Source organism: Oncorhynchus gorbuscha, linkage group LG01 (assembly GCF_021184085.1).
Source record: "Oncorhynchus gorbuscha isolate QuinsamMale2020 ecotype Even-year linkage group LG01, OgorEven_v1.0, whole genome shotgun sequence".
Classification (NCBI taxonomy): Eukaryota; Metazoa; Chordata; class Actinopteri; order Salmoniformes; family Salmonidae; genus Oncorhynchus; species Oncorhynchus gorbuscha.
The window spans coordinates 61605555-61622469 of NC_060173.1; the positions used below are offsets into that span (position 1 = coordinate 61605555).

At 40.8% G+C, this 16915-nt stretch overlaps 1 protein-coding gene across 1 annotated transcript; it reads right to left on the reverse strand.

Annotated features, from left to right (window-relative positions):
• Positions 1-37: 37 nt before the first annotated feature.
• Positions 38-15225, reverse strand: spty2d1 (SPT2 chromatin protein domain containing 1). The gene is made up of 6 exons (XM_046357998.1): positions 14666-15225; positions 13980-14094; positions 12218-13855; positions 8912-9074; positions 8489-8566; positions 38-1055 (listed from the first exon to the last, which is right to left on the reverse strand). Exons 1-6 carry the CDS (start codon positions 14723-14725, stop codon positions 956-958), a joined length of 2154 nt encoding a protein of 717 aa, XP_046213954.1. The 5' UTR covers positions 14726-15225; the 3' UTR covers positions 38-955.
• Between the last annotated feature and the right edge of the window lie 1690 nt (positions 15226-16915).

The following is a 16915-nucleotide window of genomic DNA, read 5'->3' on the forward strand; positions in this document are numbered from 1 at the left end:
ACACCACAAAGGCAAATGAAAACCATCAGCCAACAAGTTATGTCAAATCTTTTTAACAAGAAAATAGCAACATGTTTCATGAAATGTCTCTGGCAATGTCTCTTTTTCTCCATAATTAAAGGGGCAATCTGCAGTTGCTACATACATTTTCTGATTTATAAATTAATGATATGTATCCACTGATTCTTGAGGAATATGCCTCATGAGTTTAGTTCAACTGTCATATCCACACAGAACACAAAATATAAGCTTGTTTTGCTCCAATGTTTGGAAACAAAGTAAATGTAAACAAACACTATATAGAATCAAAACATGGTTAAAACTATAATTTTGATATCATGGATGGCCAGCCCTTGCATCCATAGCCTATGAATTTGAGAGTGGTTACATTTCTCCAGCCCCATCCCACAGCATTTACTGAAACAAGAGGCGGGGACACCGCTTTATTGATTCAACTGCTGACTGCCCCTTTACATTAAAGAAGAATAAATTTAAAAAATGGACCAGTGGGTTTTTTGGTTCTGTATGGGGAAAAATACAACATGAATGCCATTCACAACTTGGCAAGGCAATCACACTTTACATGATAACTCTGTCATTTTCTATGGGTTTCAAAAATAGGTCATAATCGATATTATATTAAATCGTCTCTCTGCGGCTCAGCTAGGAAAAGACTGAAAGACTTGATAGTGCAACCCTGCACCTTTCCAATGGGAAAAATAAATAATGTAACAGAAGCAAGTGGCTATTGGTCTGACCACCCCATTCCACTCCAGGGTGAAGTTTTCCCTAGGTGCAGATTTAGGATCATCTTCCCCTCCCCCAATCTTTACCACTAGCGGGGAAAATGCTAAACTGACTCAGAAGCAACATCTAGGGGCAAATTCACCCTACCCCCCCCCCCCCCCCCACTCCAGGAAATGGCTGCATTGTGTTTGTGTTAAACTTAGTGTCCTCAAACTTTTTTCCGTTTCGCATTCATTGACATTTTCTTTTTCATCTCTTCCTCCTCCAAGCGCAACTCTTCCTCATCCTCCTTGATACCCAGGCGTAAACTGGGAGAAGTGGAGAGAAAAACAAAACAGAGAAGATGTGTTAACACATGCAGACAACCACTGTCTAGCCTACTTGGGCTTCCCTTTGTTTCTCGTCAAAGATGGAACAAGGGATTTTGTTTCTAGGGCTTCAATTTGTTTTCTTCCTTTTGGCCATATTCTGTTTGAGATCCTCCCCCTCTCGTCTCTCCTCTTCCTGAACTTCAAAGACGGCCATTTTCAGGCTTACAGGACAGGGTGAGGCATAGGGGGCATAGCACAGGAGAGCAGAGACAGCGCACACACAGAGAGGCAGAACACAGGAGTGAGTGAGTTGAATCCATGATCTGGCAAAAAAGCAATGGACTGAGGGAGGCAAGTTTTGGTTTTGGAAGGCTGCAGTGTGTGCAGGCTTTGGTTTCAAACCAGATGTAACATACCTGATAAAGCGTGTTGACATCTAAAAGGAACACTACAGTTAGTGGATTATTTGAATCAGGCTAAAAACACTTGCAGCCCTCCAGGACCTGGGTTGGCCAGCCCTGCAAATAGACAAACACTTCCACCTGCAGGCATTTCTCTGTGGAACCCTCTACCACGACTGTAGTAATGACAATAGGGCTGACCCCATTTAATTGAATGGTCGACAGATTTTTTTAATGGAGCAGTTGCAAATGGTTTATTTTATGGCACATGAGAAGCCTGTTAGATTCCCGCCTGTCTCGTTGGACTAATACACTGCGGAGGCGGAAAACTCCATCGGTAATGGAAGGCACGCCTGCTAGATTCGCCTTGGCACGCCAAGCAATTTGATCAAATGGAGAATGAGAAAATAAGTTACATTGGTTTTCCATAATGGCTACTGCTTTGGACCTGACACAATTTGTGAAGTATTCCTTAGGCCTACAGTATATGCGTGAAGACAACTTGTATTGGGTATAATTTAAAATGTTGCAACAAGGGGAGTGTGGCTAAAATGCACAAGGTGTTTCTCTCTCCAGAATGTGCTCTCTCCCGCCAATTCATTGTTTCATAACTTTATTTTTTACATTTTTAATTGTTTGCCTTTTGATTGTTAGTGTCTATCAACTCCCCATTACCAGTAGAACATTTACCATTAATCACCATTTCTTTGTTTGGTTATGGTAATTTCTGTTAATGCATTCAATATATTATTACAGTTGGTAACCATTTAGATTGTCAGAGTGGACATGTTGTTTGCAGAGCTCACAACCTATACTACACTTGTGAGAAACAAGTCTGGGTTTATTTCATTCCATTTATGAGTTTTGTCAATTTATTCATTGTGTTTTGTTTGGACCACTCCTGTCAATGTTGAGGTTGAGCACCTGACTACGCATAGAAGCAGGCCTTTGGCCTGTGCGCAAATGTGTCATAAAAAAAAAAAAAACTTTAACTAGGCAAGTCCTTTGGGGATTTCTGATAGTATTTACGATTGTCTTAACCCACCACCACTAAACTGTGGAGCTTCTCAAAGTAATTTTTTTCTTCACCTCAAACAAACAGCAAGTAAACAAAGTGTGTTTTTACATCTGAGAATGACAATAGTTCCTCACTGTATTTGAAAACGAAAGGGAGAGAGCTGGAAAGAGTTAACCACTGAGCCTTGGTGTGAAAGGGAAAATGACAAGCTCCGATCCAGTGGACACGCGTCATAAAATACCCGATTACTTCTTATCCCTTGCGCAAATAAGGCTGTGTGTCTGGAGCTCACTGGGGCAGGAAACTCTGAGGGCCCAGAATAGTGATAGAATGTTGCAAATTAAGATCGGTTTGAGGTCCTACTCATATCTTAAACATTTGAACTGGGGACCGATGCCTATCGGTGAATAGTTATATCCCTTGGAATTACACCTTTTTTACCTCAGATTGGTGATGTTTGTATAAAAGTTTATAGTCAACATGATGACAAGATTAATTACATAAAACAGATCAATATCTTTTGTTTTCTACTGTTGATTTTGCCATATACGCTGGGGGTCGCAGAACTTACATGCTGACCACACCACTTGCATTGCAAAATGAATGCATGTTATTCAACAATTGCAACCACACTGCTCGCACGCCACAGCGAGCATCTGCGTGGCCAGGTGCTATAATAAAAGTTGGTTCAATTTGTGTCGCTCAACGCTCTGCAAGTCCTGCCTCTCAAATCTCCTCATTGGTTTTTAGGATCATATACCCATGTGGGTGATTGTAAGATGAACTGACGTCCACACTCCAGTCAGTTGTAGTAATGCACTGAAAAATGTGGTTGCTAACCATTATATAAAGTCCAAAGAAGAAAAAGCCTTAAGGTAGGAGAGATGACGAGAAACAAATTCGGTTTACTGTTTTATCTGTGTATTAATTGTCGGAGTAGAGGACCTTGTGCATTTCAGGTAAAATAACAACCCAATGTTAATATACCAGGACATATTAGCTAACAGCAGCAAGCTAGCTAAATTGACAAATGTTTAATGCTTTTTGACCGGGCCCCAAATTAATATAATTGGTTCAGAGTTTATTTTGAGATTTCAACCTGAATGTCCTGATCGCTTCTGGTGTGGTTGAACAAAATAACACGCAGGCGTTGGCGCGAGTGTCCAGTTTGGTCAGCATGTTAGAACGCAGCTATAATTTATTTTCTCAAATGGCAAGAATAATTCGGGGCAGTCTCTCTGTAAGTCTCTGGCCACACACCAATACACAGACTTGACCGTCAACTATCACTTAAATAGCAGCCAATCGTTGTCACTGTTGATATCCTATGGTGGGTTGTGATTCGTTGTGGTTTGTAAACCCTTTCCGAAATCCGAAATCAACATTCGCCATTCCAAAATATAGATTGAAGCGTTCTACAAATTCTAATTTAATCAACCATGTATAGGTTATTCCAAGTTTCCGTGTGACCTTCGTATAATGTATGTTTAAACAGTGCATTCAACCCAAACGTTTTGTCCCAGTTCTATTGATTTCAATATGGAATGATATGAGTGATTAACAAAAAAAGTATTGTTAAACTTACTGCGTTGGTGATCCACTTCAATCAAAATGCAACACGTCAAAATGTAGCTGGCTGTCATCTACATGTTGTCCTCTACGAGTGATACATAAATTATTCCCAGATTCTGTGTCGTTTTCGAACTGTTTTAACAGGACGTGCAAACGGATTTTCCCCCTCTTGCTCTATTGATTTCAACAGGATATGAGTAATTGACAAAACAGTGTTGTGTTTCTCTTTCGGCGACCCCCGTATCAAAATACAATACTATGAAATGTAGCTAACGGTCTTCTGCAGCTTCTCCTCTAACCAGTGAGGTAAAACATATCTCCCATTTGTAAGTCGCTCTGAATAAGAGCGTCTGCTAAATGACTTAAATGTAAATGTAATGTAATTTCATGTCTTTTTAGTTGTGTACAACCAGATTTAATCAATATATGCGATTCATTGCCACTTGTCAAAACAACCAGGATTTATGTGCTTGTGACAGTTTATAAGGTGCTTGATTAAAAAAATACAAGTAATATTATAATTGCACATTTGATCATATCTCCCGTTCAGCCCAGTCAAAACTGTTCGCTGCTCTGGCCCCCCAATGGTGGAACAAACTCCCTCACGACGCCAGGACAGCGGAGTCAATCACCACCTTCCGGAGACACCTGAAACCCCACCTCTTTAAGGAATACCTAGGATAGGATAAGTAATCCCTCTCACCCCCCTTAAGATTTAGATGCACTATTGTAAAGTGACTGTTCCACTGGATGTCATAAGGTGAATGCACCAATTTGTAAGTCGCTCTGGATAAGAGCGTCTGCTAAATGACTTAAATGTAAATGATCATAGGTTTTCAATATATCAAACTGTTTCTGCATATTGGTTATTGATTTGGACACGTTAAAGCTGTGTTTTGGCATAGGGCTATTGATCAATATATCTTTTGGAAGCAGTGACAGCATGCTTTTCAACTTAAGTTTTAGGAATATAAAACTTTACTTTCAAAAATAATTTCCAATAGTTTTGTAATCAGTTAAAAACTGCTGAATGAGTCCAAAAAAATGATGTGATTGGTGATTTCTGATATCATCAAAATAAATCAAAATCGGGTTTGCCCTGTCTCTAACAAGAGCTTCATTGATACAATGTTTCAAGTTCGTTTCAGATAAGTGGAGTAGAGAGATGCGATTGAAAGAACATGAACTGCCATCCGTAAGCAACATAATTTCTATGATTTAAAAAAAATGGATATTTGCTACCTGTAATGTTTTGGTTTGTAGGCTTTATGTAGGATATTTGTACTTAGTTAGCAAGGGAAGTTACTTGCATCGGTATATAAGCCTACAGCGCATTCGGAAAGTATTCAGACCCCGTGACTAACATTTTGTTACGTTACAGCCTTATTCTAAAAAGTATAAAACACCCAAAAAATCCCCAATCTACACACAATACCTCAATGACAAAGCGGGAAAAAAAATTGAAAATGTATAAAAAAAACTTTTAAAACTATTACATTTACATAAGTATTCAGACCCTTTGCTATGAGACTCAAAACTGAGCTCAGGTGCATCCTGTTTCCATTGATCATTCTTGAGATGTTTCCACAACTTGGAGTCCACCTGTGGTAAATTCAATTATTGGACATGATTTGGAAACCACACACCTGTCTAGATTAGGGCTGTGGCGGTCACGTCATTTCATCAGTCAGCGATTGTCAAGCAAATAACTGTCAAGGTCAATTACTTAATTAACAAACACATTTAGCATCTCCTGGCTTCCATTACATAGCCTACAAGCCACTGACTTAGGAACATCTACATTTTAAAAAGTCTGAAATCCATATAATATACCCTATACCTTCACAATAAATATATTATATACTTTAGACCAGTCTAAACAAGCATGATATGAAGAAAATATAGTTTATTTCAGAAGAACAGAATAGCCTACTTTGAGTTTTACTGTTTTACATCATGATACGGTGATGTTTTTCAGCGGCAGGGACTGAGATACTAGTCAGGGTTCAGGGAAAGATAAACAGGGCAAAGTACAGAGAAATCCTTGAAGAAAACCTGCTCCAGAGCACTCAGAACCTCAGACTGAGTTGAAGGGTCCCCTTCCAACAAAATAATGACATATTATCCCTCTAATCACTCTGGCATCAATGCAAATGCTTTTGAAAATCTAATAAACACTTCATGAGCTCATGTTGCGCAACATTTCTATAAGCTTTGCAATTGCGGGAGATAACAGAGTGATGGCCACTAATAAAGAGGAGGATCCCATCAGCTAGGCCTAGTATATTTATTTTTCAACTTTCCTAAAATTAAGCACATTGCTTATATTTACAACAGGTGTGTAGCCTACCTGGCTGGCATGAAAATAAAACACACCTCCATTCGCTATTTAAGTGCATTTTTATTTAACTAGGCAATTCAGTTAAGAACAAATTCTTATTTACAATGACGACCCACCCCGGCCAAACCATCCCCTAACCCGGATGACTCTGGGCCAATTGTGCACCGCCCTTTGGTACTCCTGATCACGGCCGGTTGCGATACAGCCTGGATTGAACCCGGGTCTGTAGTGCCACCTCTAGCACTGCAATGCAGTGCCTTAGACCACTGCGCCATTCAGGATCCCTGCATAGATGACATGTATTTTTCCCGCTGCCCCTGTTTCGATACAGGTGCATAATAATGATCCATTCTAAATCTTAACAAATGTCACTTTATTTAGTATATGTAAGGACCAGATTCAAGAATAGTCTGATGGGTGAAAATATTAGCCTATCAATTCTATATTATCACTTGTGAATGATACCCAGCGTAAGAAACAATGTTTTTTTTTTACTTGTTCTAATCGTAGTTGCACACCTCTAGCCCATAGGCCTATATGTTTTAATAAGGTTTGCATCACAACTAAAGTGGCCAAATAACGTCTTAAAATTAATCACATTAATCCGCTTCACAAGGGGTGTAGAGCCTAACTGGCATATATAAGCAGTGCGTGAGTTTCAAATTTGGGGAAGATAATTGTCACCATAAAAATGCACATTTATAATAAAAGCATTTACAAGAGGTCACTTTTGATAATGGTGTTTTCCGCTAATAGAACATTTGCGCTTATAGCCTACTACCACGTGAATGAGAGACTATTGGAGTGTGTACTAGAGGTCGACCAATTAATCGGAATGGCCGATCGGAAATCGGAATTTAAAAGGAACCACCAGCTTTCATATGTTCTCATGTTCTGAGCAAGGAACTTAAACGTTAGCTTTCTTACATGGCACATATTGCACTTTTACTTTCTTCTCCAACATTTTGTTTTTGCATTATTTAAACCAAATTGAACATGTTTCATTATTTATTTGAGGCTAAATTGATTTTATTGATGTATTATGTTAAGTTAAAATAAGTGTTCATTCAGTATTGTTGTAATTGTCATTATTACAAAAATATATATATATAAAAAATATAATATATATATATAGTTGTTTTTTTTTTTTTTTTTTTATCGGCCGATTCAATCGGTATGTATCGGCTCTTTGGCCCTCCAATAATCGGTATCGGTGTTGAAAAATCATAATCGGTCAACCTCTAGTGTGTACAGCCTGTGCAAAAAAAACAAAGCAAAGCTCATGCCTTTCAAGCAACTTTTTTCAAATCATCATTAGAGCCTCATCATGCAGCCTTACAATGTATGAAAAACCTAAACATATAGCCCAACGTTTGTAAAATAACGAATGTTACATTAATTTATACCTCTAAATTAAGCATATCGGGGTACCTATTTCTTTGTTAACCGGCGCTCAACACAGAATAGCTGCATGTGCGTACTCCCTCAAATCGTTTGGAGAAAATATCCTTTCTATTTTATTCAGCTTTGTTCAATTGAATTCTTAATACTACAGAACAATATAAAATAATGCCACAGAAATCTAAGCAAATCTTGTCTGCTAAATGAACTAGTATAGCCCACAGCCATTTGGCATAGCCAGATCAGGACCTAACATAAGGACAACTCAGAGTATGTTATGCTTTGCTTCTGAAATAAGACTACATTTTCTTCATATCATGCTTCTTTAGACCTGTGTAAAATAATGGATTTATTGTGAAGGTGTAGGCTATATTACATGGATTTATTCAACATTTTAAAATGGCTTGTGGAAGCCAGGAGATGTTAAATGTGTTTATGTTAATTAACGGTCAATTACCGTGAGACTGACAGTTATTTGTTTGACAATCACGGGCTGACGAAACTGTGTGTAATATATACTCAAGTAAGGTGGACACAATTTAAAACCCCTTCTCCTGGGATATTAGCAGATTTGAAAGGGCATAATCAATTTAAACAATAGGTTGATGGGTACACCAAAGGGGTAGGGACTAGGGGTTGTTTTTGGACCAGTCCTAGAACACCCCAGTGGTCTCATCTCCCCTCACCAATGACTTACCTCCTAGCCTCCTCTTTTTGCTGGTCTCTCCAACTGCTCTCCATGAATTTTAATGCATAGTCACTCTCCTCTTTGTATCTAGGGCAAAAAAAGCACACAAAACACATTTTGTGGAATGGAATAAACCACAAGCTACACCAAGTGGTTTTGTGTGACTTCAAAAAGCTTAAACACTGGTGAAATGCAGTTAACTGGGAATTTCAAACAAGAGGACATAACTATAGACAACCTCAAAAACAGCCATTACATTTCTAGGGTTATTTGGAGAAAACCTTGACAGTGTGTGTGCTTCTATGTGGTTTAGGGTTAGAATTGGTGTTAAAGGTTAGGTTTTGGGGTTAGGGTTCTGGAAAATAGTATTTTTAATGGGAATCAATTGTGTCCCCACAAGGTTAGTACAACCAGACTGCGTGAGAGCCTTACTTGGTCCGGTCGTAGCCAAAGATTTCCTTGATGTGTTTGGAGACTGTGTCTTGGTCCTCCCCTTCATCGTCGATGAAGTCCTCCATCTCAGAGTCGTACTCCTCGTCCTCCTCGTCCTCGTACTTCCTCTTGTAGGCCGAGGTGATTGGTGAACGAATCGTGCCTGGGGAAAACAGGGGTGTATTCATTAGTGCACACAGTGGTAAAACATTTTGCACAATAGCAACTCCAATTTGTAAGTCGCTCTGGATAAGAGCGTCTGCTAAATTACTTAAATGTAATGTAAATGTAACACCTTTTGCAACGGAAAACAAAAACAAGTGTTTATTGGACAAATCCAGGTAGTCCCTTCCCGTTTCGGTCCGCTTACTTCCTAGTGAACACACCCTGGAAAATGTGCCTGTGTAAGAGAGGTCTAGGACGGGGAAGGGAGGCTGACTATTGGAGCTGGGCAATATGTACAAAAGTACACATCAAAATCCATTTACTGAATTATCATACTGATACATTTAACGATATATTTTTAATATGTATAAGCACCAGTTACTTTTTAGTGGGACTTGCGACAGCAAACGTCCCAACTCTAAAATCTTTCATACTTCTGACATAGTTATTCTTTGGAACGCTACTCTTCTTATGCCGTTTAAGCTAGAAAGGCATTCAAACTTCCAAACGTGTAGACCGGCCTGGAATACTGTGCTATCATACAACTTTGATATATTTTATACGTTTTAAACTATACGTTTTTTTGGAGACTGTTCCATGTCGTGAATCTGTTATTCAATGCGTTTCTAAAGGATTTTATCAGTAACGTCAAATTCAATGTTTCTTAAAAATATATATATATATATTATATATACACACATACACATTTTCATTATACCTTAAGTGCTGTTAAAATTCAAAATCATAAAAGCTAAATGATCCTTGGCATGACCATTTTATAACAATTTCATATAGCTTAGTAACCCCCCTAAATATATTTTATTTAGAACATTTATTCATTTGCCCATGTTAATCATAAGACATGAACAAAATGTATCAGTGATTCATATTTTCCTGCAACCTTCTGAAATGGCACACACATGACCCTGTCTGTTTGTTAGGGACATCTGTCCAGCAGAGGGACATCTGTCCAGCAGAGGGCGGTTTGCTATTGTGCCACAAACAGTCGTCTGACTTCGTGCACAAACAGTCATCTGACTTCGTTGATAAACGTTATGTGGACATGATTAGGGACCATAATATTGATATGTGTGTGTTGCGCATGTAGAAAAATGTTTATTTGCAAGTTAGCTTGCTAGCTATCATAGACATGGTTTGCCAAGTTAGCTTGTAGATTTATTTGTATTTTTTTTTTTAAATGGACAACACTAGGATCATTACAGATACTAAAAGATACTGATGAACACTAAATCTAAAGTAGTTGTTGATTATAGGACAAAAAGGTAGGGCTAAATAATACAATTTAGGCTAATTAACCTGCTGTAGCTAAAATATTTATGTTTTGTGCATGAGGAAAAAAGTACAATTGTCTCATTTGCAGCTCCATTTTGTCCACAAATCTATTGGTTAAAGGCGAGTATCCAAAAATTACATTCCCATAAGGATATGAATGTTTGAGGCATTGTTTTGATTGTTTGTCTATTGTATTCCAATGTGTGAAAATATTCAAATGTGACTATCTCCCCTTTTCTTACGGAATACCACTACATGTACCCTCACAAACAATTATAGTATTTGAACATAGGGTCTGACACACACACTTTTCTTTCCTAACAGGTCCAAAGAACAATCCCTATCCAACTACATAAATCAGACAAAAATCATGTCATGAACATTTCCTCAATTCTTTCAATTTTCTTTGTTTATAACTCAAAGTTGATTCAAATTCAACCCCCTGGGGGCAGAGGTGCTCCGAGGGAAGGGGTGCCACTCTCCTGCCAGTGGGTCTTTCTTCCCACTGGGCCGGAGGAGGATCAGAGAGGACTTCAAGAACATCCTGCTATTGTTCAAACCATAGTGATAAAATACTTTAAAACACTTTAAATTTACAACTTCACTTGTGTACTCCATTATTATAGTTTTCATATACTGTCGTATTCTAGTAGGAGAGTGTATAAAAGTGTAGTTGTCAGTGATTATTTCTGATGAAATGTGTGATCTAACTGCCCATTCATCAAAAGTAATAAGGTTGATATAGTAGTCTATCAAAGTAATCAGACCAATTACTTTACTAAATGTTACTGACTATGTTTAACTGCTTCGCTTAAGTAAAACTTTTTCAAATTTTTCTACTACCACAAAAACACTTAAGTCCCACAATCTTTCATGGAAAATTACCATAGAGTTTAAATTACCATTAAAACTACTCCTACTATTTTAAAATGTTATCAATTGTCCTGTTAGCAATAGCCCATATCTTTTGTCCTGTTAGCAACAGCCCATATTAGAAGACGTTGTCCTCTTTCCTTCTAAAACCTCACATTCAAGTAAAAGCTACTTTTTTTTACGACTTCAGTAAAATGGCCTCGATAAATGGTCGGTTTAGTCGGTGTTGATCATTTTCAGTTGATCATCCAAGCTCTACTGACCATTCTAGATGATCATTGTAATTGACTACATATAGAACAGTATGTTGCACATCATTCTTGAAGTATTTCTCATCCTATGGGCTGGTTTCCCAGACACAGATTAAGCCTAGTCCTGGACTAAAAAGCATGCTCAATGAAGATTCTCAATTGAAAGTGCCTTTTAGTCCAAGACTAGGCTTGATCTGTTCGGGAAACCAGCGCCAAGTGAAGTATATTTCGATACAGTGCCTTCTGAAAGTATTCATACCTGTTGACTAATTCCACATTTTTTTGTGATACTGCCCGAATTAAAATTGTTTAAATATATTTTCTCACCCATCTGCACACAATATCCCATAATGACAAAGTGAAAACATGTTTTTAGAAATTTTAGCAAGTGTATTAAAAATGAAATACAGAAATCTCATTTACATTATTCACACCCTTAAGTCAATACTTTGTAGAAGCACCTATGGTTGTTTGCACTGAATCAGGTCCTCATCAAGGATTTGCCTGGTTTTGTCTCTATTCATTATTCCCCAGATTTGCAGTGCTCATGTCTTCCACACAGCACTGCACGCCAAGACCCTAGCTTTATTATCGTGTTTATATCCCCCAAATGTGTTTTATATTAGTACTTGTTTATTCTGTATTGTCATGGAGTGACATCCTTTAATAAATATTTTAGATTAGCTTGATGTCAAGTCTAATATTTTCTCCTTCTGGTCCTTACCTTGAGGTCTCATCATTGAGCTGGGCTGCATGCCTGGCCTACTAGGTGGCATGCCTGGCCTACTAGGTGGCATGCCTGGCCTACTAGGTGGCATGCCTGGCCTACTAGGTGGCATGCCTGGCCTACTGGGTGGCATGCCTGGCCTACTAGGTGGCGCTCCCCTGCCTCCACCAAAGGTCTTGGATGAGATGGTCTCGGCCACCAAAGTGCATTTGGGTCTCCCAGGCCCGGAGCCCATACTGCTGGCTGGCCGCCTGGGCACGGGTCCCCCACCCCCAGGCCGACTGAGTGCGTTCCCTGGAGGTCTGACCCCCCCGTCACCAGGGCGACCTTGGACACCACCTCCACCCGGCCTGGCCTGAGGTGGCCCCCCTGGCCTGAGAGGACCGACTGCAGTGGGTCTCATCTGTTCGTTACTCGGTGGTCTTGCCGTGGAGCTACCACCAGGTCGTGCCGGTACTCCCTTTCCGGGCCTGGAGGGTCCTCCAGTGGGTCCTCCCCTCACTGAGCTGCCCTGGCTGGCTCGAGCCTGCCCCAAAGAGCCCCCTTGCTGTGGCCTGCTTTGACCCAAACCCTGTGGTCTAGCCTGGACGGAACTCAGAGCTGTGCTGGGTCTCATCCCGGAGCTGCCGGGTCGCCCTGGAGTTAGTGAGGCATTTCCCTTCCTGGTGGTGTTAAGGTCACTTGTGGCAGTGGGTTTGTGGCCTGTTGAAGTGGGCCTGGGTGTGGGGTTTTTGGCTGAGACCTGAGAGGAGGCTCCTTTGGTGGGGGCTTTTCTGCTTAAGGCACCTGACAAGCTGGAAGAGGAGCTCTGAGAAGGTTTTGCTTTGGACCTTTCTCTATCTCGGTCTCTGTCTCTGTCCTGAGACGGCTTGGCAGAACCATGGTGGCTTCTTTCGCTCGACGAGCTAGATGGCAGCAGGGGCTTTGGCTTCCTCCCCGACCCACTGGGGACGGGCCTCTCCAACAAGCTCTTGTGTGGCTGCTTCCCGTTCCTTACATCTCTGTCAGAAGTGCTTTTCCTTGAGGAGCTTGAGCTGGCCTGGGATTTGTCTCTTCCATCTCTGTTCCTATCTCTGTCCCCATCTCTATCTCGTTCTCTCTCCTGGGGTCTGGAGTCTCTGCTACCTTTATCAAGCCGCTTAGCCTTGCGTTCCAGGTCCAGCTCACGTATCTCATCGGCCGTCCGCAGCCTCTCCGGCTCTCCCTTCTTGCTCGGCTTGGCTTTCACCTCCACTGGCTCAAACTGCTTCTTCTGGGCCAGTTTGAGCAGCTCGGCAAAGTTCATGGGTAGAGGGGCGGGTTTAGGCGGTCCGCTGGGTCTCTTTGAGGGCTTGGAGTTGGGAACAGCCTGTCTGGGTATCTGGGGTTCCGGGTCCGGTTCTGACTCGGGCTCAGAGTCAGTCTGCGCGTATTCGTACGTGTCCTCGTCATCTTCGTCGTAAGTGTCACTCCTCTGCTGCTCTTCGCCCCTCTCCCCCTTTGATCTCCTCTTCTTGGGTTCCTCCACCACAGGGATGCCGTTGTAGCCCCTGAAGTTGTCCTTGGTTCGAGATGCCATCGCTCGAGCCTTCCGGTCAGACTTTAGCTCCACCCTTTTGGCGAGAAGCCCCTCTTTCTTTTTCATACTCATGGCCTCTGTGGAAACATTACAACACATTTCAATTAACCCAACATTAGAATATTATATGCATCGGCATTAACAAGCAACATAATTTCACACTACTTTACTAAATACAGATACATTGATTTAAAAACAAACCTTTCTTTTTACTCTCAATCTCTTGTTTCTTTAGGAAAGCCTGCACAGCTGCTGAGTTGACACCTTTCACTTTAGGGTCCTTTTTGGGTGGTCCAGTTTGTAAACTGTACCGCTTCTGCAAAGAAATGTGAAATGAAAAGATCGATAAATATAGATTAACATGGGATGGTTAGTTGCTTAACCTACTAGTCGTTTGGGAAATTACTCATTAAAAAAACGAGTTGGGATACACAAGGCAGGCAATGATGATTTTTTTTGTTTATCACAGCCTATACATGGGAAAACATGATATTCTCAAATAAGGCTACAATAGCTGCTATTATGTCCATAAATATGTCACTAGATACCTATGTGAATACATACCACCAAGTTTTAAACGATTTATGTATAGGTAACATAACTTATGTCATAAGGCTAAGTCCAAAGTTATAAACCCGGGTCCACCACTAGGCACTACCAACATGGTTAACAATCTAGAAAACATTCAAAACGAATGGCTAGCTAGCACCTATTCTGGCCAGCAATCTCGACGAATGACAGCCAACGTGGATGTCACTTAGCAGAGTTGGTAAAAGCTATGGAGACATTGAGCAGACTAGTTAGCTAGTCTGCTCAATGGTTGTTTACTGGTTGTAAACATAACGTTATATTTTTTACAAATATGTTAACAAAAGCTTTATTCTCACCGGTACGCTACTGAGGCCCTGGTTTTGGGAGGCGATCGACAAGACATTTTCGAAGTCCATGGTGATTTTTTTGCCAGGTGGTGAATGGTTAGCTAAGGTTGGGTGGACAGCTCAATATTCCCAGCCAGAATGAAAAGTATGACAGGCTACCTAGCTACTAGCTAGCTGTTTCCAGAAACGTCAACCATAACCAGGCGTTACATGCCTTCATAAAATACGACGGTTCAAAATGTAGTTGACTCACTTGCTCATTTGAATTTAGCAAAACTAAGTACCTATCTCAACCTGCTAAACAAGGCAGCTGGCGTTTCTAGTTTAGCTAGCCTCACTTGTTAGCCTAGCTAGCCACGTAAACCCTCACTGGGAATACGTCGTTCTAATCAATTTCAAATGTGAACTACAAACACTAAAGTAAATTGATAACTACTAATTACGGCGAGGGAAAATAAAGTAAAACGAAAAGATAAAACGAGAAAAGACAACAAGTGTCTATTTTCGTGCTGCTATTGTAGCACAGATTATTTTAATTGCGTAGACCAACGTGAAACAGGCAAGAATAACTAATTACTTCCGGGTTGCATATTTTTTGTGATGCTTCAGAATAAATCATGTCCTGTACATTTTTGTAGCTGTATAATTTTGGCGAAATTACCTAGCATAGAAATACGTTCAAAGTATTTAGTTAAGATATTATTATATATAAACACTACCATTCAATAATGTGGGGTCAGGTAGAAATGTCCTTGTTTTTGAAAGAAAGGTCATTTTTTTGTCAATTTAAATAACATCAAATTGATCAGCAATACAGTGTAGATATTGTTAATGTCGTAAATGACTAATGTAGCTGGAAACGGCTGATTTTTAATGGAATATCTACATAGGCGCACAGAGGCCCATTATCAACAACCATCACTCCTGTGTTCCAATGGCACGTTGTGTTAGCTAATCCAAGAGTATCGTTTTAAAAGGCTTATTGATCATTAGAAACCCCTTTTGCAATTATGTGTGCACAGCTGAAAACTGTTGTCACTTCTAGGTTAGACTACTGCAATGCTCTACTTTCCGGCTACCCGGATAAAGCACTAAATAAACTTCAGTTAGTGCTAAATACGGCTGCTAGAATCCTGACTTGAACCAATTTTTTAAAAACATATTACTCCAGTGCTAGCCTCCCTACACTGGCTTCCTGTCAAGGCAAGGGCTGATTTCAAGGTTTTACTGCTAACCTACAAAGCATTACATGGGCTTGCTCCTACCTATCTCTCTGATTTGCTCCTGCCGTACATACCTACACGTACGCTACGGTCACAAGACGCAGACCTCCTAATTGTCCCTAGAATTTCTAAGCAAACAGCTGGAGGCAGGGCTTTCTCCTATAGAGCTCCATTTTTATGGAATGGTCTGCCTACCCATGTGAGAGACGCAAACTCGGTCTCAACCTTTAAGTCTTTACTGAAGTCTCATCTCTTCAGTGGGTCATATGATTGAGTGTAGTCTGGCCCAGGAGTGTGAAGGTGAACGGAAAGGCTCTGGAGCAACGAACCGCCCTTGCTGTCTTCGCCTGGCCGGTTCCCCTCTTTCCACTGGGATTCTCTGCCTCTAACCCTATTTACAGGGGCTGAGTCACTGGCTTACTAGGGCTCTTTCATACCGTCCCCATGAGGGGTGCATCACTTGAGTGGGTTGAGTCACTGATGTGATCTTCCTATCTGGGTTGGCGCCCCCCCCTTGGGTTGTGCCGTGGTGAAGATCTTTGTGGGCTATACTCGGCCTTGTCTCAGGATGGTAAGTTAGTGGTTGAAGATATCCCTCTCGTGGTGTGGGGGCTGTGCTTTGGCAAAGTGGGTGGGGTTATATCCATCCTGTTTGGCCCTGTCCGGGGGTGTCCTCGGATGGGGCCACAGTGTCTCCTGACCCCTCCTGTCTCAGCCTCCAGTATTTATGCTGCAGTAGTTTGTGTCGGGGGGCTAGGGTCAGTTTGTTATATCTGGAGTACTTCTCCTGTCCTATCCAGTGTCCTGTGTGAATTTAAGTATGCTCTCTCTAATTCTCTCTTTCTCTCTTTTTTTTCTCACTCTCGGAGGACCTGAGCCCTAGGACCATGCCTCAGGACTACCTGACATGATGACTCCTTGCTGTCCCCAATCCACCTGGCCGTGCTGCTGCTCCAGTTTCAACTGTTCTGCCTGTGATTATTATTATTTGACCATGCTGGTCATTTATGAACATTTGAACATCTTGGCCATGTTC